Here is a 21605-nt window from a genome sequence, read left to right on the forward strand (position 1 = left end):
CTACACACACAAACAAAAACAAAAGCAATGAGAAACTTGACACTTTGGCGTGGCAACAGACCCGCAGAAGCGAATGCCTAATGCAAAGCAAACAACCTTTCTAATTACAATAGATTCGACCTGTAAACATTGCTATGACAGATACCTTAAGTAACTACATAAACATCTATTAAGTCCTCTATGACCAGCAAGGTCACTGCCCTTGTTCACTAAAACATCTTGTCAGCTGCATTTGATGCCAAATACAACAACAGAGAAAAATTGAAGATTTTTTCTTTGGATTTTCATTTTGGGAAAAGGCATCTAAAATACTATAGCCATTGCGAGTCAGTTGGATATATCTCTTCCCGTACATATGTGAAAAAGAACCTAAACCTCATGCATCAGAAAACTTCATCCTTTGCATCAGAAAACTTCATCCTTTGAGTTACCATGCACTACAAAGTCACCTTGAAGGGTTTTTTCCCTATGCAAATAGGATAAATATATCCATTTAACATCAACACCCTTGGTCATGACAAAATTATAGTCTGAAAATGAATGTGACATCCAGTAACTGCAATAAGGGAGAAAACAAGGACTAAAATCATGCAATTCATAAAAAACATGCCAACCTAGCATTGGTTACACTAGTGCCCTAAAGCTAGCAGAGAAAGACATTCTGGCACAAATCAAGTTTTCACGAATATAAGGCAAGAACCTAGTAGATTCTGCTAATTTTATCGTGGCTCATTCCCTCCCAAGGAAACTAACCTTTCGGAAATTGATTAGTGTCAAAATCCGAGTTAAGCTGTAACAGGTGTGAAGTAAACAACAGGGAGAATAGCAAGTCCTCTACATACAGCATAATGTGATTGGGTGTGAATTCAGTAGCTGCAAACCATTTAGCATCCTCACTCATAAAGCTGGGAGTAGTAGCAGCCTATGCACATTAAAAGGTCACGTGTCACTCACATGACTGCTTAATCTCTCACACACGTTGATTTACGATTGGGTAGAATCATTAGTGGAGTTTGTAAGTGGAATTAAAATCCATTTTCACTGTGCAACGGTCATCTAAATTAGTTTTAGTTATTTTTAGGTAATTATTAGTTTCAAGTCCCATGTTTTGGTATATCCTATATCCTTACTTCAACACTTACATATTCACCATCCACTATCTACACTTGCATACAGCATGACGTGATTTGGTGTGAATTCAGCAGCTGGGAATCGTTTAGCATCCTCGCTGATAAAGTGGGGAGCCATAGCAGCCTATTTACATTAAAAGGTCATGCATCGCTTGCCTAACTGCTTAATCTCTCACACACGTCAACTTATGATAGGGTAGAATCATTAGTGGAGTTAGTAAGTGTAATTAAAAATCTGCAATCACTACAGTGCAACAACCATCTAAGTTAGTTTTAGGTAGTTTTATTAGTTTCAAGTCCCCTGTTTTGGTATATCCTAATATCCTTACTTCAAGACTTGCATATTCACCATTCACTATCTACACTAATGTTCTTCGACAAACAAGCTGTTGTACACATTGCAGCCAAGCCTGTGCTTCATGAGTGCACAAAACACATAGAAACTGACATTGACAGTCACCTTGATCGTGATAAGATACAAGGAGTGATTCGAACTTTGCATGTTTCAAGTACCAACCAAGTAAATGATGTGCTAGCCAAGCCTCCAAGGCTCTTGGCCTTCCAAGTTTCTAAAAATCTTATCAGCAAGATGGGGTTACAGAATTTGAACCTCCCATCATGAGGGTGCTAAAATCCCAGTTAAACCATAACACCAACAGGTTGTATAGCAAGTCCTGAGTCCTCTACATATGGCATGTTTTGATGTGGTACACATGCAGCAGCTGCAACTCCTTTAGCATCCATAAAGCTTAGTCTCTCACACTCGTCAACTTATGATAGGGTAGAATAGTTAGTGGAGTTAGTGTAATTGAAAATCTGTAATCACTACAGTGCAACAGCCATCTAAGTTAGTTTTTGGTAGTTTTATTAGTTTCAGGTCTCCTGTTTTCGTACATAAGCTTCCATTTCTATTTCCCAAGACACAACTTCCAACTTTTAGGCCAAACAAGTACTCACAATATTAATTTTACAATCCATAACTAGCCAATTGCAATAAATTCATTACTCTTAATGCAAAATTGCGGTACGACAAAACAACAAAAAGTAAAAGATACAATGTACCATAAGAAAATTGAAATCACATTAACAATAATTCTACTCCTACAATTCCACATGTATATTTAAATAAAATGAATAACAACAATGCTTATAAACTACCTCAAATCCAAGTACACGAAGAATCAAAGTCATCGGGAGCAACACAAGCAATCCAATTACTGAGCGTGCACTTGATATCGGAGTGATTCACATAAGCCAATTCATACATGCTACACAGATTCACCACAAGCGTTTCGTTGAGCACCACAGTGGGGACTCTCTCAAGCACACTCTCCAAAACCTTGATCGAATCCGGCAAGTCCCGCAAGTACATAAAGCAAATGGCTTTGTTGTTGATTGCCACCACGTCCATCGGGTCCCTCTCGATGCACTCTTCGTATTTGGAAGCTAAGAAAGGAACAACTAGTAGTAGGGTAATTATCTACATCAAACAGGGACGGCCCGCCTGAGAGGGAGAAGTGCTTTCTTAATTCTCTCCACAGCTGCCTGAATGTTTGTGAGGGATGCTGCATAAGAAATACGGATGCAGCTGTCATCCCCGAATGCATCTCCCGGGACTAGTGCAACCTGTCAGTAAGAGTCATTAACCAATTAGGAAGAATGAACTGCTCCACATACTTTTTGCTCCCCATACACTTCAGATAGAGTGAAAATGTAGTTTCATACCAAATTGGCATTAATAAAATCAACCAGAGACTTTTTATTGATTGGCATGACAAAAACATCCATCCCTTCTCAATTACTTCTAAGAGAAGCACAAAAATTAAAATTTTGAGAAAAGGAAATTTCTAAAATGGCATTCACTTAAAGAATACCTGACCCTCGTCCAGCAGATATCGGCAGAGGGACTCTGAATTCTCAATTTTACCAAATCCTTCAACCTCAGTTCCATAGTAAGAGCTGAAATCAATGAAGAGATAGAAAGCTCCCTACAAGTGAAAAATGTGATAATCAGGTGGGGAGAAAAGAGCATTCAAAAAGGGGTAAGACCGATTGTCAGACAGAAAAGTGCATTAGTTGTCCAAAGAGAGGAGCAAATTGATAATTAGAGTTGGTACCTCGGGTTCTGATATCTTGACACCTTCCAATTCTCCAAAGCTTTTAACCAGGAAATCCCGACGCTCCCTGAATGCTTTTACCATAATAGAAACAGCTTCCCCACCAGCATAACCCAGTCCTAGTGCGGCAACTCCTGCTTTCTGTGATATGCTACTAGCACCTGAAGTGAACTGAAAGAAAGGAAACTAGACTCAGAGCTGGAGCTTAAAATTTATTTTATAAGAAACAAAGATTGAATCCAGTTATTTTTCCTATTTGCTTTTGAAATTTTCATAAAATTTAACTAACTAATTAACAATCATTATTTGAACTATATGAAGTTGGCAACCCTGAGCCCTCATTTCTGCTTGCATCTTTTTAGCAGTTTCAAATCCAACTAAATACAAGCTCCTCTCGGAATTTTTTTTATTTAAATACTAAAATATATCTGGATTTAAGACAACTACAATTTATCACACTGCATGCCAAATATATCAGGAAATATTTTTAAGAATTTTATATATAACACTTGTTAGCACATTTTCAACCTCCTACCCAGCATTGGGACACTTATATTGCCAGAAAATCTTCACAATTCCTAACTTAAAATTCCGTCAATATTACACATCCACAAGTAATGGACTGGGAACGGACTTTGAATTAACAAACTAGAGTAGACTCAAATCAGATCTCTTTCAATAACCCAATACTGAACTAAAGTATACATAACAATTTACCAACTCACTCATAATTCGCAACATAATTTACCTGTTCAATCTTGAAACTAGTCACAAAAACTATGATGTGACATACACTGAGAGTGTTTTTCTTGCCAGCACGAGATCAGTAAGACTGCACCAAGCAGCCCTTAATAATCTACAGCAACTGTTAAAAATATTGCCATTGGCATAATTTATGATAGTAACATCGACCAAACTATCAACGTAACCACCTAGTCAACACGAGAACATTGGGATCCTAACTGGCCTAGAATATTCAGTGGAAAGTTATGAGACATCGGTGGAGAACAGGATAAAAGAATTTCTAAAAGTCCAAATTCAGGTATAGAATCAAAACATATCTCATATCTTGTTGCCACAATCACTACAAGTAGAGCGATTTGTCTAAAGTAATTCACCAGGGGGAAGTAGAATAGAGATCAAAAGAATGCATCATACATAGAGCTTAGTCAGTAAGCAGATGCATAATATTAAAAAAATACCTGACTCTGGATCTTTCCACATGCCGACACAAAGTGTTTTGGACCAGCAAGATAACCAAGTCTCCAACCAGTCATCGCAAAGGTCTATACAGTCCCACAAGCTAAAAGTTAATTCTCAGAGTGAGGCCTATTACTTTATGTATATAGATAATGATCCGGCTAGCCCTTTAATATGAAGTTAAAAAAAAATTACAAATATGGAGGAGCTATTTGATAGAAGAGAAAGAATATATGAAATATGAAATTAATGAGCAGAGATAAATATAAAAATTCAGTGGTATTGGCTTGCCTTCGAAAATCCATTGACTGTCAAAGTCCTCTCCCACATGCCTGGCAAAGAAGCAAAGCTCGTATGAGTTGCTGGAGCATAAATTATGTGTTCATAAATTTCATCAGTCAGCACCTGAACAGAGAAAACAATAGAAAATTAAAGATTGACATATTAGCAACACTGAATATATTCACATGCAGGTCATTAGGTTCAGGTCAAGTATTGTACCAGAAGCCGGGGATGCTTTGCTACAATTTGAGAAATCTCTTCCAGCAATCTCTTGGGGTAAACAGATCCCGTTGGGTTGCATGGAGAACAAAGAATAAGCAGTCTTGAATTTTCTGTGAGTTTGGATTCAAGGGCCTTCGGATCCAAAAGAAAATTTTCGGAGATTTTTGTTGGAAGAATCACAGGTTTTGCATCAGCCATCCTTGCCATTTCTGGGTAACTCACATAAAATGGAGCTGGAATTATAACCTGAAAAATTAATGCCATTTGGTAAATGCATGCAATCTTCAGATGTAAAAGGTATTTTACTGTTCCAATAATCACCAGCCCTTCACATTAGAACTGTGGATTTTCAACATGTATAGACACAGAAACCAACAACCACATAGCTTCCAAAGGATGTGGAAGAGGATAAAAAAACCAAGTAATCACTCACAGAAACTGTGACACAACACCCTAAACAGCTAGGCATGATGAAAAAAGGACATTGTTCTGCAACCAATCCATGAAATCTGTTACAGAACAGCCTAAACAAGCTATTTCCTACTTTAACATATTTAACATAGCATACATGAGAATAGAGCTATGTTCATTTAAGAGAATTAAGAATTTGATGGTGTTATCTACAATACAAGAAAAACACGGTCCTTTTTTCTTTTTTTCTTTTTCTTTTTCCTTTTTCCTTTTCTAGCAACAATTCCACTAAATTTCTTAGCTTTTGATATGCTTGGTGAAACCAGATCGTCATCTTCTAAACTCAATTTTTTAGTCATTGTGTTCTTGCTCAGCAATTACCCTTCTAACAATACTCTCCTCTCATTTAACATTCCTTTTGCTTTTATTCCTTTTTCACTCCTCCTCTATGACCAACTCATTCCTTATACCTCCTCATCCTCATTGCAACTAACCAGTACAATATCATTACCTTTATTGGCATAATCAGTATACCAACTTCACCTATACCTATGGCATTTTCCTTCAGAACAGATTCTTTATATGATTAATGGCCCTCCAAAGAGCTTTAGCTAAAACAGCAGTTCATCCCTCACAAGATGACTGAAGAGTGAGGTTATAGGTTCATAACCACCAAGCCCATTTTAAACTTATGAATGAAAAAAACCAATGACTCTCACCCCACCCCAACCACCCCCCCCCCCCTGGTTTTTCCGCACATGCATAAGACCAAAATTTTGGTTCCCACGACAAAATACTTAAAATCTCTGGCAAAAATCTGGCAGTATAGGGCTATCCACTTTTGATCAAGTGAGAGGAAGTCTAGTGAGTTCAGTTCATTATAAAGTAAAGGAAGTTCACTTATCATTTTTCTTTGATTAGATGAACATAGTGCATGCGTATCCATCATCAACTACAAAGGATGAAGTATCTTTTAAACTAGTAATTTGATCTAATTCAAGTATTAGCTAATAAGCATTAGAGATATTATGGCCCCAAAAGGCTCAAACTCATTGTAGACCCATATACTTGAATAGCAAGCAAAGCAATCATAATCTGCCTTCTATTCCTCTCTAAAGGTGAATATAACAAAGAACCTTCAATATAACAATCAAAAACAGCTAAAAATATTTACACAAAACTAACAATAAAAAGCATAAAAAGAAAGTTAAGATCCACCTCGTCTCCGGGCGAACAAACTGCCATGACAGCCTGTACACAACTCTGCTTGGCTCCATTGCTAACCAAAATCTGATCAGGCGTGTACGAGATCCCATTTTCCTCTGCAAAAAAAAAAAAAAAAAAAAAACACAAAATTCAATTCAATTATTAAACCAATCAACCCTCACAATTTTTTCAAATGATAATATGTGGTTAAATGATTAAATTTACCATATCACAACAGTTTAAGTTTTTTTTGGGAAGAATCAGTAATTTAACATGGTATTAAAGAAAGATGTCTTAAGTTCGACTCTACCTCTCATTTAAAAGCCCAATTTTTGGGAGAATCGGTAATTTAGCAACCTCTCTCACCTCCCACAATATATAGAATACAAAATTAGTAACACTAACCCTTCAGCTTATGACAAATGGCTTGCCGGATTTCTAGAGTCCCGGCATTCGGCGTGTACCTTGTGTATCCTTCATGAATCGCATTTTTCGCAGCCTACACAACACTCATTCATATAATTCATTTATAAAATTCAAAATTATTTACAAAAAAAATTTTAATAAAAAAAAAAAAAAAAAAAAAAGTATACCTCAGCTATAGGAGCAGGAGTATCGAAATCAGGTTCACCAGTAGCTAAGCGAATAACGGGGACGCCAGCTTGAACGAGAGCTGTGGCCTGGTCAGCTATGGCCACCGTTTTGGAAGGCTTAATGGAATTGACTTTTGGACTTAGAGAGATATCTACTTCCGTTGCTTTAACTACTAACTTTGCTGTTCTATGCGGTGGTTTTAATACTTGTCTTGTCGAGAATTTCAAAGACCTATTATTCAAAACGAAAAGGCAAAAAAAGAAGAAGAAGAAGATTAGAGAAGAAAGGAAAAATGAGTTGAATTTGGTTGAAAAAAAGTTACAAAGTAGTGTCATACTTGAGAGGAAATGAAATGGATCCGAGACCGGAATCCGAACCCGGAGAATCGGATAATGCGAGCGATGATGGAGCTCTGAGGTTTAGACGAGCAGTAGTGGTGGATGAAGATGAACAAATGCGGAGTGAATTAGCCATGATACAAAAATATGGTATCTTGGCTTTGTTGTTTTTGAAAAGTAGAGGGAGTTTTTTACTTGTGGCTATATATATTGTATGGGTTGGTGGGGTTGGTGAACTTGAAGGCTTTTCGAAGGTAGAAAATGCTACCATCTCAGCCGTCCATGCCAACGGTGTTAATAAGAGAATGGAGAATCGGACGGTAGTGAGTGATTTTTTAATTTATATTTCATATATTTGTTTTGAAGGGAACAAGTTGGACTTTGGTTTTACAAAGAGTGTCTGACTGTGACAAAAGAAGCACAACGGACCTAGTGGTAGTACTCCTTGTTCGGCTTTTTTTTGTTCTAAAAAAATTTGTTTTGAGTCAGGTGAAAATGAACGTCATGTCATGTGTATACCTAATTTAAGATGGTTGGTTAACCCAAATAAAAAAATTTTAGATGGTTGTGACAATTTTTATTATTTTTATTTGATTGTGAAGGAAAGGGAAATTCAACTGAAGTTGGTGGCATTTTCTTTTCTTTTTTTTAATTTGATAATTGAGAATACAAAAATTTAATTCTTGATAATTCTGTTAAAAATACATTGTTTTTGATAAAACGGTGTCGTATTCAATTTCTTCTATGTTCTAAGACCTATTCTAGTTCGACATCTTTCTTTTCTCATGCACTCATCCACTGGAATCAATACTGCTTTGAAGCTAACACTTTCATAAAAAGAATATTTTTTTGATATTTTTTAAGAATATGTTTTTTTCTTTCTAAATTAAAAAGAAAAAAATGTGCATTTGATCTAATAATAAAAAATTAAGGTGCATGAGGTTAGTTGGTGTGAGCTTAGCTCACAGTTGCTTATGTACCAATACGGTTACCTACCTTCTTTTTGCCATGGAAAAAATAAAAAAGAAAAAAAGAAAAGGTAAAACCTTGGCATGGTAGTTGGACTTGTCCATGGTCTCTGGGCTTAGAGCCTTCAAAGCGGGTGCGAAAGAGGTGGGTTTGAATCAATAAAATTGAGCCCATGTCCACATGGGTACATATAACCCATCATTTTAATCCCAAAATTGAGCCCTGGTCATCTGTGCTAGCCTGATGGACCTGGTTTTTTTAATTAATGTTTTATTAAATGGTTAACACTTTTAAACCCAAAAAAATAAAATAAAAAATGGTTAACACTTTAATACTTAATTAATACATTAACTACACAACAAGGGAAGCTTTTCTCTTTGTCTCGTTCATGAGTTGAATCTCATACCTCTGGGAAGAATTTGTCTAAAAAAGCTAATTATTCCTCCTAGGAATTTTAAAAGCTCATTCGAATATGTCTAACGCTTTCTAGATAAATAAAAGATTAATTAAATTAAAGTTTGAATTATTTAATTTTTTACTTGGAATTCAATTCAATTATATAACTTCATTTTCATTCAATTCATTCATCTATACTTTAACTTTATATTATTCATTCCTCTCGTTAGTCTTCATCATAATTGTACGACTAGTGTCCTCAAAACGAAGAAGTTTAGTGCTTTTTTTTTTTTTTTGTCCTTTTGGGTGTAATTTAACCAATTACAAAGGCAACCAAGTTCTATTAATTTTTCCTCAAAAAAAAAAAAGTTCTATTAATTTGATATTTGATTGAAAGTACATTATTAGCATAGGGCAGTAACTTCTGGTTTGAGAGCTTGTGCAAATTGGTCAACTGGGCCACTGGATTGCCTAATGTTAGATATAGAAAGCCCAAAATATGAAATAGTATCTCATATGTTTGAGAGCTTGTGCAAATTTGTAATCCTTGCAGCATTTTCCTCATATGTTTTATCAAGTTTTTATTCATTTGTCTTGAGAAATGAAATAGTATCTCAACCCTCATATCATATGCAACTACTCCCTTGTATCTACACCAAGCATTAAGCAAACATATTGCATTTAACTTTTAAAAAACTAACTAAAGTAAAATAATATAACAGATATGAATTCAACATAATGATGCAAAAGATTAAGACACTCATAGAATGATACATTGTGACTGCCTAAACATCTATTCAAGTCCCTTCACAACCAGTAGAGTTATTGCCAAAAGTTGGCTAAAGCATCTTTGCATCTGTAATGGATGCCAAATCGAATAATAGGGATGCCGTATGAGTTTGAATCATTCTAAATGGATGTTAACCTTGTATTGTTGTATGTCATAATAGTGAATTCTGAATATTACAAGAACCATTCACATAAGCTTTATTATCATATATGAATGTTACTGATTCCACTCCATTTAAGAGCGTAAACAGATTGTGATGGGCCCATTTCCATCTCTCCTCTTCCTCCATGGGTCTTTTCCCCTGAAGATTGAGATGGGTTGGGACCATTCTCTAGTTTTTGTTTGTATATCTATCCTTATTCATAAAATAACAAAATTAAAAATAAATAAATAAATAAATAAAATAAAATAGGTTGAGGTGATTGTGCAGGACTTAACAATACCTGAACACCTATAGACATGTCATGATTCACGAAAATTCTATAATAATAGTAACTATAATAATAAAAATAAAATAAAACAAGAGTCTATGTCACTGTGAGATATATGGCTTTTCATTTTTATTAACAGGTTCTTTATCAAAATGCTCCATCAAATTTATCACATGCAACATCTTTCCTGGATCATATTGATCATGAAATATACACAGAAAACTACAGACAGACAAACAAATACTCACTTCTAACATGTAATTATAATATAATATAATAATAGTAATAATAATTAAAATCCTAGGTCACTCTTATATACATGGCTTTTCGTTGTTAGTAACAGTTTATGTATCAAACCATTCCATTGTGTCCATCAAATGCAACAACTTTCCTCATTGAAAACTAAACACAAACAAAAACAAAAACAAAAGCAATGAGATATTTGACACTTCAGCGTGGCAACAGACCCGCAGAAGCAGATACCTAATGCAAAGCAAACAACCTTTCTAAAATCACAATAGATTCGACCTGTAAACATTGCTATGACAGATACCTTAAGTAACTACATAAACATCTATTAAGTCCTCTATGACCAGCAAGGTCACTGCCCTTGTTTACTAAAACCTCTTGTCAGCTGCATTTGATGCAAAATACAACAACAGAGATAAATTGAAGATTTTTTCTTTGGATTTTCATTTTGGGAAAAGGCATCTAAAATACTATAGCCATTGCGAGTTAGTAGGATATATGTCTCCAAGTACATATGTGAAAAAGAACCTGAACCTCATGCACCAGAAAACTTCATCCTTTGAGTTACCGAGCACTACAAAGTCACCTTGAAGGGTCTTTTCCCTATGCAAATAGGATAAATATATCCATTTAACATCAACACCCATGGTCATGACAAAATTATAGTCTGAAATGTATGTGACATCCAGTAACTGCAATAAGGGAGAAAACAAGGACTAAAATCATGTATTTCATAAAAAACATGCCCCAACCTAGCATTGGTTACACTAGTGCCCTAAAGCTAGCAGAGAGAGACATTCTGGCACAAATCAGGTTTTCATGAATATAAGGAAAGAACCTTGTAGATTCTGCTAATTTTATCGTGGCTCATTCCCTCCCAAGGAAACTAACCTTTCGAAAATTGATTAGTGTCAAAATCCGAGTTAAGCTGTAACAAGTGTGAAGTAAACAACAGGGAGAATAGCAAGTCCTCTACATACAGCATAATGTGATTGGGTGTGAATTCAGTAGCTGCAAACCATTTAGCATCCTCACTCATAAAGCTGGGAGTAGTAGCAGCCTATGCACATTAAAAGGTCACGTGTAGCTCGCGTGACTATTTAATCTCTCACACACGTCGACTTACGATTGGGTAGAATCATTAGTGGAGTTTTTAAGTGGAATTAAAATTCATTTTCACTGTGCAACGGTCATCTAAATTAGTTTTAGTTATTTTTAGGTAATTTATTAGTTTCAAGTCCCATGTTTTGGTATATCCTATACCCTTACTTCAACGCTTACATATTCACCATCCACTATCTACACTTGTATACAGCATGACGTGATTTGGTGTGAATTCAGCAGCTGGGAATCGTTTAGCATCCTCACTCATAAAGCGGGGAGCCATAGCAGCCTATGTCCATTAAAAGGTCATGCGTCGCTTGCCTGACTGCTTAATCTCTCACACACGTCAACTTATGATAGGGTAGAATCATTAGTGGAGTTAGTAAGTGTAATTAAAATTCTGCAATCACTACAGTGCAACAGCCATCTAAGTTAGGTAGTTTTATTAGTTTCAAGTCCCCTGTTTTAGTATATCTTAATATCCTTACTTCAATACTTGCATATTCACCATCCACTATCTACATTAATGTTCCACGACAAACAAGCTGTTGTACAAATTGCAGCCAAGCCTGTGTTTCATGAGTGCCCGAAACATATAGAAACTGACATTGACAGTCACCTTGATCGTGAGAAGATACAAGGAGTGATTCGAACTTTGCATGTTTCAAGTACCCACCAAGTAACTGATGTGCTAACCAAGCTTCCAAGGCTCTTGGCCTTCCAAATTTCTAAAAATCATATCAGCAAGATGGGGTTACAGAATTTGAACCTCCCATCTTGAGGGTGCTAAAATCCCAGTTAAACCATAACACCAACAGGTTATATAGCAAGTCCTGAGTCTTCTATATACAGCATGTCATCATTTGGTATACATGCAGCAGCTGCAACTCCTTTAGCATCCTCACTCATAAAGCTTAATCTCTCGCACTCGTCAACTTATGATAGGGTAGAATCATTAGCGGAATTAGTGTAATTGAAAATCTGTAATCACTACAGTGCAACAGCCATCTAAGTTAGTTTTTGGTAGTTTTATTAGTTTTAGGTCTCCTGTTTTCGTATATAAGCTTCCGTTTCTATTTCCCAAGACACAACTTCCAAGTTTTAGGCCAAACAAGTACTCACAAGAATAAATTTTACAATCCATAACTAGCCAATTGCAATAAATTCATTACTCTTAAATGCAAAATTGCGATACAACAAAACAACAACACAAAGTAAAAGATACAATGTACCATATGAAAATCGAAATCACATTAACAAAAATTCTACTCCTACAATTCCACATGTATATTTAAATAAAATGAATAACAACAATGCTTATAAACTACCTCAAATCCGAGTACACGAAGAATCAAAGTCATCAGGAGCAACACGAGCAATCCAATTACTGAGCGTGCGCTTGATATCGGAGTGATTCACATAAGCCAATTCATACATGCTACACAGATTGACCACAAGCGTTTCGTTGAGCGCCACAGTGGGGACTCTCTCGAGCGCACTCTCCAAAACCTTGATCGAATCCGGCAAGTCCCGCAGGTACATCAAGCAAATGGCTTTGTTGTTGATCGCCACCACGTCCATCGGGTCCCTCTCGATGCACTCTTCGTATTCCCTCACCGCCGACACGTAGTCCTTCCCGACCATATACACCATCGCCTTGTTCCTATTCACAAGGTTCTTCAACTCCACCTCGCTCTCCGTCTCCACCATCGACTCCACGCGATTGAACGAGCTCTTCGCGCTTTCCAAATCGCCGATTTGCATTTGGATGTAACCGAGCTTGGAGATCAAGATAGGGTTCGAAGGATCGGAGGTGAGCAAAAAGTGAATCAAATTCAAACACACTGAGAATTCCTTGTTCGTCAAGTGGTGGCCGATGATAGAGTTGATTACAAAACCCTCCCGCTTTTTCCAGATATTTCCGGAAATGCCATCCTTTTTGAGTTCGAGTTTGGAGCGAACGAAATCGAGGAGGGCGTAGAACCGGTCGAGGCCGAGTTGGCGGTTGCCGAGCTTGATAGGGAGGAGAGCGTGGAGCCACCGGAGCGAGAAGGGGACCATGGATCCGGATCGGGTCGGGTAGAGATTCGGGTAGGTTTGGTAGAGGTAGTGAGCGGCGTCGAGGTCGTCGAGGGTGTCGAGCTCGGCGGAGGCGTCGGCGAAACGGCGTAGTTTGGAGAGGGCGATGACGTGGAAGGCGAGGTACGTGAGGTGCTCGTGCGGCTTGCGGAGGAAAGAGAGGGCTCGCGCACGTGCGACCTTGTCGAGGATCGAGCGCCACGAGCCGCGGCAAGCGAGCTCGTTGAGCGAGTCCAGGTCGTGGGCCAGGTCGTTGAGGGTGGCGAACTCGTTGGTTAGTGGATCGGTTATCGCCGGGGTTTGGGGCTCCGGTTGGGGCTCCGGGTCAGGGTCCGAAGCCATGGTTTTTGATGTTTTGCTTTGGTTGAGACTTTGAGACTGTAACGGCGGGGAAGACTGAGAAGAGAGTGGAGAAAGATGTGTAACCGTGTAAGAGTTATGGGCCAAGTGGGTAGCCAGCTGAGGAGTTTGAAAGAAAGCCCAAATATATTTGTTTGGGCCAGGCTTCTGAAATTGAAATTTATTGATTCAAAGTTTTTTTTTTTTTTTTCAATCTTTCTAAAAAAAAAAAGTTTTTTTTTTAAAAATCAATTTAGGGCCTGTTTGATACCCATCTCAAATTCACATTTTTACATTTTAAACAACATTACACATTTTTTCACACACTTTTTCACTCACATGTATTTCAAAAAACTACAAAAATCTCATCTCAAACTACTCTACCAAACACCCCCTTAATGATTTATAATTTCATAGTTGATGATAGGAAAGACTTGTAACTAATTAAGGCAAGTGGCATACAAAACTAAATTTTTTTTTAAAATGTCTTAAAATTTGTCCATGAAAGTTGAAACCATTTTGTTAAGTATAATTTGTTTAGATAGATGATGTTTTATGAAAAATAACTTGTCTTTTGAAAATTATGTTGCTACCAAAACCTGGTTGGACCGCAGTATTTTGGGACACAACTTATTTGTACATGGGCTAAGTCTAAATCCTACAAATTAGGCCTCAAACTTTACTTGGTTTCTCCTTCCTCCCTTGTGTTTCCCACTGTTTCAGCTATCTGTCTCTCACTCCCTCGATTTTTCCAACCCCTTTCTCTCTCCCTTCTTTTCCTTCTTATAGCCTCTCATTAGTGGGGTTATAATCATTTTCTCCCCACTTTGCACATATTCTCACATTCATCAACATCCTAAGGGATCCTTGCGATTTCAGAGAATTCTCTTAGAACTTGTTACAGAAGCCGAACAATGTTCGGGAGTGGTTTCCCCAATGACACTATCAAACCTTGACTACTATCTTGCTAGATTCGTGTTGCACCCGACTGTCTCGTTACCAACCTGCATTTAGCTGACCACTTAAGAGTCTCTAAAGCCATCCTCCCCTCAATCACAGTCTTAATCTCGAGGTTAGACCCCTCGTGATAAGGCTCAATGCCGACTTTCTCCTAGTGCACGAAGTCTAATTTGTCTGATGGGCCTCGGGCTTAACGTTGGGTTTTGATCAAGGAGGCAGACATGGTTGCCCGGGCCCAACCCACCTACAAATTATATTGTAAAAGAACAAAACTCTTTTTTTTTTTTTTTTTAATGTTTGTTTGTGATCATGAAAAATGGGGTAGAATACGCTTTCTAGCATTTGTTGGTTTTTTTTTTTTTTTTTGTTGGTATGATAAAAATTTGAGAAAATTATATAACACTAGCTGTTTTGATTTGGGTAATTGGGGAAAATATTGAGCATTTTTTAGATTTTTGAATTAGCGAAACATTGTACACAAATAAAGAAATCATAAAAATTTTACCAAAAACATCAATATGTTTGTCTTTAAGGCAGATCTAATGTGGCTGAGGTCGTACTATGGTTGAGGTTAAACTTTTGTGGTTAAGAGTGACACTGATTTGCTCAACAAAGAAAAAATTTATAATCAGGGGTATTTTGGATTATATTATTATTGCAATAGGTTTTATAAAATAAAATAAAAAATTATAATAGATGTGGGGCTAGGCAGGGCGAGAATGGGGGAAAGTGTTTGCCCCAACATGCAAGGTAGAGACGGGGAAGGACAACAACAATGTGGGGCAAAGGTGAAGCACCTATGATCTGGCCCCACCCCATTACCATGCCTAAATGAGAGAGAGTGAAAGTGGAGAAAGAGATAAAGGGCAATGAGAGAGAGAGAGAGAAGAAGAAGAAGAAGAAGAAGAAAGGTTACCAAGCCATGGAGTTGTAATAGAAAGGACAACTTATTTTCCAAGGAGGAGGAAAAAAGGTTAAGCTTTTCATTAACCAAAGTTGAGGTTTCTCTTCATTTGTATTTTTCAATGCTACTAAACATAGAAAATGCCTAAACAAATGTAGCGTTAAAGCATATGTAATGAAAATACCTTTCTTTTAAAAGATTTACTTAAGTATTTGGGGGAAAAATAAAAGAACTTTTTAAGGGGAAAGTTTTGAAATCCAAGCATACCAAATTGAAGTTTTTCATGCAATCTTCTTTGAGGGCTGCAAACGAATCAAGCCGATCGTGAATAACTGGGCTCGGCTCGATAAAAAGCTCATTCATGTTTGTTTGTTTATAAATAAGCCAAGCTTGAGCCTTAGTTTTCAGCTTGTTTGATAAACAAGCCGAGCCTAAGCAAAAAAATTTGTTCATGAACAAGCTTGTGAACAATTGGGCTTGATACAACACAAGTCAAGCTTAAGCTCGTGTATAGCTTGATAAAAGGCTTGATATATATTTGTTAAATAAACTAAATATTTTTACATTACACATATTTTAATATAAAATTTCCCATGTGAGACCACTTTTTAGTACCCATTACTTTAAGTTTTTTTCTTTCCTTTTTTTTTTAATTTTAAAAAAGAACATTTTTAGCAAAAAATAAATATATAAAGATTGGAGTTCACGCTTTCTCTAGACTTAAGTTTCCACTTCTAGAGTTCTCTAGTACAATAGTACTTCATGCATACAGCTGGACTTCACCATCTTAGCCCTTAGGTGTCCCTTTGTTGTCAGTTTACTAGTTTAGTCATTTACTAAGTAATGCTAAGTATCCTTTCCATTTGAATACAAGATATCTTAATAGTCAATACAATTTAGTTTCTTCTCTGAGTTCTCTCTACCAAAACTTCACAGTTTAGTTCTATCATTGAACAAAAAAAAAAAACCAATTCAATTTCGTTCAAACTGAAATTCTTGGTTGTCACTCAATGAGTCCATGTCTATCTTATGCAGTTTGCAGCCTAAAACTCTTAGGCTCTCTTGGAAAGATCGAAGCTTCTTTAAGAAGCTTCAATCTTTCTCTCTTTTATCATCAGTTTCTTTCTTTTTCCCAAATTCTCAAGGTTGGAATTGATCAGCTCTCTCTCTCTCTCTCTCTCTCTCTCTCTCTCTCTCTCTCTCTCTCGTGAGGCCAAGAAATTCCACCAAATTTGCCCTATATCTCTTTGCAACAAATGAACAAGTCCTAGATTTGGAAGAGTTAGATGCTAGCAAAGAGGATTTAGAGTCCGGTGTTTACCGAATCACCATGTAATTTAAGGGTTCCAGTGGGTGTGCAAAGAGCTCCAACAACAGCTCTAGATTCGGTGTAGTATTTGGCATCACTACCATCTTCGCTCTCTACCTCCATCCTCCAAGACGTTCATAGCATTCTCTCACCATAGGTAAATTTTCATGTTTAAAAATTTTTCATATATTTTTATAGTTGTTTGCACTGTAGTTTGTTTGATATTGCAAAATCGTTTTGATTTCCAAGTTATGGTTGTTTATGAAATTTCTATATAACTTAGAAAAATTTTGTTGGTTGAATTCGTTTGATAATAACTTAACTTTGTAATTAGTGGATTGTGGTTGTGGAGTCTGGTATCTAGTTTGGAATGGGTCTGTGCTTTTCTTTTCCTGAGGTGTAGAGTCCTTTGTGGTTAGCTACTAAAAATGTTATAGTTTCTTTGTTCTTCGCTTTGTTTTGTGCTATGTGCTACGTGTTTTTGGATATCAAATTTGATTTCTTGTTTATTCATATATGTTTTGAAATGTTAATTTATTTAGATTTGTGAAGTGGAGAGTCAACAAATGAATGCTCCTGCTATTGAAAATCTAGATGAAGTAATTAATATTGATGAGAATGAAGAATCTATAAAAAATAATGATGTCAAACTTGAAGAAAATCCATTTGAACAAAATAAAAGGAAAAAGACTTTTGTGATTTGGAATGACTTTAATGAAATTATTCTTTCTGATGGAACAAAAAAGGTTCAATGTATTCAATGCCTTAAAAAACTTGCCTACAGTAATAATGGTACAACAACACAATACTATAGGCACTTGAAATGTTGTCTAAGTCGTAAATTAGCTGATAAGAAGCAAAAACAGTTAGCTGTAAATGAAGGTGGGGTGAAAAGTGAGGTGACAATAGCAAACTTTAAGTATGACCATGCCAATGTCAGGGGAAAAGGCTTCACATATAATCCTTGTACATGAATACCTTTTTAATATGATGGAGCATGAGGTTTTTAATGTTTTTATGAAAACTGCTTCTCCATATTGCCAGAAAATTTCACGCAATAATGCAAGGAATGATTGCAACTCTACTTTTGAGTTGGAGAAGAAAAAATTGAAGACTATGCTTGGTAGTGTCAATAGAATTAGCCTTATTGAAGATTTTTGGAAATCTAGACAAAAAATTGGGTATATGTGTCTCACTTGTCATTTTGTTGACTCTAGTTAGAAATTGCAAAGCGAATTATAAATTTTTGTGATGTACCACCTCCACATTTTGGAGTTGTAATTTCTGATGCTATCTTTAAGTCTTTGCTTGATTGGGGGCTTAAAAATAAGGTGTGTACAATAATCTTGGACAATACTAACAACAATGATGCAGCTGTAAGAATTTTGAAAGATGTTATCCAATGGAAGCTCATGTTGGGTGGCAAGATCTTTCATGTACGTTGTTGTGCACATATCATTAATTTGTTGGTACAAGATGGGTTGAGTGAGATTGAAACGGTGATTGAAAATGTCCGTGAAAGTGTGAAATATCTAATTGCATCAAAAGCTCGTCTTATAAAGTTTAGTGAGATTGCAAAGCAATTACAATTACCGTCCAAGAAGTTGATCGTAGATTGTCCCACATGTTGGAATGCAACATATGCAATGTTGGTTGCTACCTTGGAGTTTAGAGAGGTGTTCCCTAGGTACAAAGATAGAGATGCAGGGTATAATTAGCTGCCTAGTAATGAAGATTGGGATAGGATAGAACATGTGTGCAATTTTTTATCAGTTTTTGAAGAAGTCACAAATGTCATATCAAGAAGTGAATCTCCAACTGCAAATATATTCCTTCCTGAGGTTTGGAAGATAAAAGAAGTTTTAAATGAAAAGTCACTTGATGAAAATGATTACATTAGTGCTATGGCATGTAAGATGAAGTTAAAGTTTGACAAATGTTGGGGTGAATGCAACTTTGTAATGGCCATAGCTGCTGTGTCAGATTCTCAGTTCAAAATGACTTTGATAAACTTTTTCTTTCCAAAGATCTATCAAGGGTTTGAAGTAGCTAGAAACATTGATCGTGTTCATGATTCCTTATATTAACTTTATAATGAATATGTTGTGGACTATTCTTCAAGCAATGCTGAACAAAGTGCATCTAAATCCACTGAAGGTAGTAGTATTGTTGGTAGCAATAATTCAAAGTTTAAAACTAGAAGTAGAATGTAATTTGATCAGTTTGTTAGAAATGCTGATAACATACAACTTGCAAAATTAGATTTGGATGTGTACTTGGAAGAAGGTGTCTTTTTATGCTCAGATGATTCAGACTTAGACTTTGATGCTTTGGAGTGGTGGAAGGCTAACAACCTAAAATTTCGTATTCTCTCAAAAATGGCATTTGACATACTTTCCATTCCCATCACCATAGTAGCTTCAGAATCTGCGTTCTTTACAGGAGGTAGAGTAATTGATGTGCATCAAGCTTCTTTATCAACAAAAACTGTACAAGCTTTACTTTTATGGTGGTGATTGGGTTTGACCTCTTTACAAAACTAAGGAACAATCAAAAGTAAGTGTTCATCACATTTATTAATTCTTTTCTGAAAAACAACTTAAATTTATTTTAATTTTTGTCTATTGTAACAAAGACTTGGAATCTAAAGCTTCTATTTTTTTTTTTTTTTTTTTGTAGGTTGAACCGGGGTCTACTAGCATCACAGAGATAGCCACACCTTTTCCAAAATGATGCTATCTTAAGTGTATTATTTAGAATGTGTGTGTGTCTTTTTTTTTTTCATTAAATGTTTTTTTATAGTTCTTTTTTTTTTTTTAATAATGTTCTTGAAAGCTTATATTTGCTTTTACATGCAGTTGGAAGGATAATGAGTTGAAGGATTTTTTGTTGTAGATGTTAGTTTTTTTGTGTTTGCAAGAGGGTGTAATTGGTATCTGCTTTGTTATTTGATAATGGTCTTTTATATCTATGATTTTCTTATATTTGCAAAGGGCATGTTATGTTGATATGGTGCATATTGATAATACAAATATAATAATGTAAAGTTGATTTTTTCTTAATTTACTGAATATTGACTATAATTATCATCTTCCCCTATAATTTCTAATGCCTTTTTATTATTTTTGGTTGTTTTGTATTCAGGTTGTTGGTTTTCTGATCTGGTGCATATTAAAGACCTTTCGGTGGAATATATTCTGATCTGATGCAGAAAGTGAAAGACCTAGATTTGTGAATGATCAATAGTCTTTTGTTTTAAAAAAAACTAAATATTCTTTTTGTTAATGGCATGGTGTCTAGCATATGATAACTTAGCATATGGTAATATGGATACTTTTGAAATGTTATGTCAAGAGGGTCTTTTTTTTTTTTTTTTTGAAGATTATAGCTGCACAGATGACAAGTATATTTGGGAAGGAAGTATGAAGATTATATTTGTGAATTGTATTTTGAACAAATATTAAAGCTAGAGACAAGGAAGTATGAATGGATAGATTTAATTATGTAAAGCTTTAATTTGAGCAATTGCTAATCACAGGTGGAATTAGAAGCATGAACAAATGAGTATATTATTTTCTTATTTTTGTTTACTTGATTGTTGGAGATTTGAGCAGATTTGAGCACTTGATAATGTAATTTTGTTAGATCCCAAGCAAAAGAGCTTGAGTTTGAGCTTGATGTTAAGCACGAGCTTGGCTTGATTAATTTATGATTAATTTATTAAGCCAAGCTAAGCTGAGCTCAAGTTTTTGGGTTTTCCCATGAGCTCGAGTTCAAACATTATATTTAGGCTTGTCTCGAGCTCGAGCCAAGCTTGAGCATTTGAATTTTACTGACGAGCCAAGCTCAAACAGGCATTACTTGCTTGAGCTTGACTCGTTTATAGCCCTAAATCTTTCCAACAAATCCTTATTTGGGCCAATTTGTGGACACTTTTTTATTACGGATCAATAGGGATTTAGCTATACTCAAACTTTTGATATTTTTTTTGTTTTTAAATTTGGCAAAGTGTTTAGCATTTTTTTCATTGTTTTTGCAATATCTTACTCTTTTTTAGTCTGATTTGGGCCTATGAGTAATCATTTTAAAGAAAATTCAGTTATTATTGATATGAGCATAAACCCATCCCAATCAAATGGTTAGATTTTTTTTTTTTTTTTTAATGTCAAATCAATGTCAAACCCAGGTTAACCATAGTCAAATTTGGATGATCTGAGGAAAATTTGATTTTGTTTGACCTTCATTCAATTCAGTTAAGGACCTTAAGGTTTGGTTAAAAAATGGCATTTTGGTCATTTTGATTATTGAACCACAAAATTGGTTATTCTGACATCCAATCAAGACAAATTAAGTTAATATTGACATTCCTATTTTCTTAATGTAAACAATATAATTTTTTAAATTTAAATTGGGATTTTTACTTATAAAATGAAGGTAGACAAAATACGGTATCGACAATTTATATGAAAGCAAAAAAAATATGCCACTTACTATCTTCTTGATAAGTTTTTCTCATCAAGAAAGAATTTAAAATAAGCAAAGATCCTTTTAAAGAAAATCACAAATATAAATTCA

At 35.7% G+C, this 21605-nt stretch overlaps 3 protein-coding genes across 5 annotated transcripts; 1 reads left to right on the forward strand and 2 right to left on the reverse strand.

The window, feature by feature from the left end:
• Positions 1–2111: 2111 nt before the first annotated feature.
• LOC142624648 (bifunctional aspartate aminotransferase and glutamate/aspartate-prephenate aminotransferase-like) lies at positions 2112–7683 on the reverse strand. The gene is made up of 10 exons (XM_075798306.1): positions 7500–7683; positions 7162–7393; positions 6974–7067; positions 6581–6684; positions 4949–5197; positions 4739–4852; positions 4450–4533; positions 3248–3418; positions 3005–3118; positions 2112–2756 (listed from the first exon to the last, which is right to left on the reverse strand). The coding sequence occupies exons 1-10, from the start codon at positions 7634–7636 to the stop codon at positions 2616–2618; spliced, it is 1440 nt and encodes a 479-aa protein (XP_075654421.1). The 5' UTR covers positions 7637–7683; the 3' UTR covers positions 2112–2615.
• A 2014-nt stretch (positions 7684–9697) lies between these two features.
• LOC142624649 (uncharacterized) lies at positions 9698–13965 on the reverse strand. Of its 3 annotated transcripts, none has more exons than XM_075798307.1 (2): positions 12768–13965; positions 9698–9956 (listed from the first exon to the last, which is right to left on the reverse strand). In XM_075798307.1, the coding sequence occupies exon 1, from the start codon at positions 13858–13860 to the stop codon at positions 12769–12771; it is 1092 nt and encodes a 363-aa protein (XP_075654422.1). In that variant the 5' UTR covers positions 13861–13965; the 3' UTR covers positions 9698–9956; position 12768. The 3 variants fall into 3 exon arrangements, with proteins under 3 accessions (XP_075654422.1, XP_075654423.1, XP_075654424.1); XM_075798308.1 differs by lacking the exon at positions 9698–9956 and adding an exon at positions 10915–11027; XM_075798309.1 differs by lacking the exon at positions 9698–9956 and adding an exon at positions 10924–10938.
• A 3992-nt stretch (positions 13966–17957) lies between these two features.
• On the forward strand, positions 17958–19546 carry LOC142625497 (zinc finger BED domain-containing protein RICESLEEPER 2-like). Its single transcript, XM_075799141.1, has 4 exons — positions 17958–18158; positions 18248–18738; positions 18835–19096; positions 19253–19546. Exons 1-4 carry the CDS (start codon positions 17958–17960, stop codon positions 19544–19546), a joined length of 1248 nt encoding a protein of 415 aa, XP_075655256.1.
• The last annotated feature ends 2059 nt before the right edge of the window (positions 19547–21605 follow it).

This window comes from Castanea sativa, chromosome 2, assembly GCF_040712315.1.
Source record: "Castanea sativa cultivar Marrone di Chiusa Pesio chromosome 2, ASM4071231v1".
Taxonomy (NCBI): domain Eukaryota; kingdom Viridiplantae; phylum Streptophyta; class Magnoliopsida; order Fagales; family Fagaceae; genus Castanea; species Castanea sativa.

Coding starts and splice junctions, on each gene's coding strand:
- LOC142625497 (XM_075799141.1), top strand. CDS start 17,958: ATGCCAATGTCAGGGGAAAAGGCTTCACATATAATCCTTGTACATGAA. Junction 18,159..18,247: donor TGAAGACTATGCTTGGTAGT/GTCAATAGAATT, acceptor TGTTGACTCTAG/TTAGAAATTGCAAAGCGAAT. Junction 18,739..18,834: donor TACAAAGATAGAGATGCAGG/GTATAATTAGCT, acceptor TGTCATATCAAG/AAGTGAATCTCCAACTGCAA.
- LOC142624648 (XM_075798306.1), bottom strand. CDS start 7,636: ATGGCTAATTCACTCCGCATTTGTTCATCTTCATCCACCACTACTGCT. Junction 7,394..7,499: donor TCCATTTCATTTCCTCTCAA/GTATGACACTAC, acceptor TTTGAATAATAG/GTCTTTGAAATTCTCGACAA. Junction 2,757..3,004: donor ATCTGCTGGACGAGGGTCAG/GTATTCTTTAAG, acceptor TCTTACTGACAG/GTTGCACTAGTCCCGGGAGA.
- LOC142624649 (XM_075798307.1), bottom strand. CDS start 13,860: ATGGCTTCGGACCCTGACCCGGAGCCCCAACCGGAGCCCCAAACCCCG.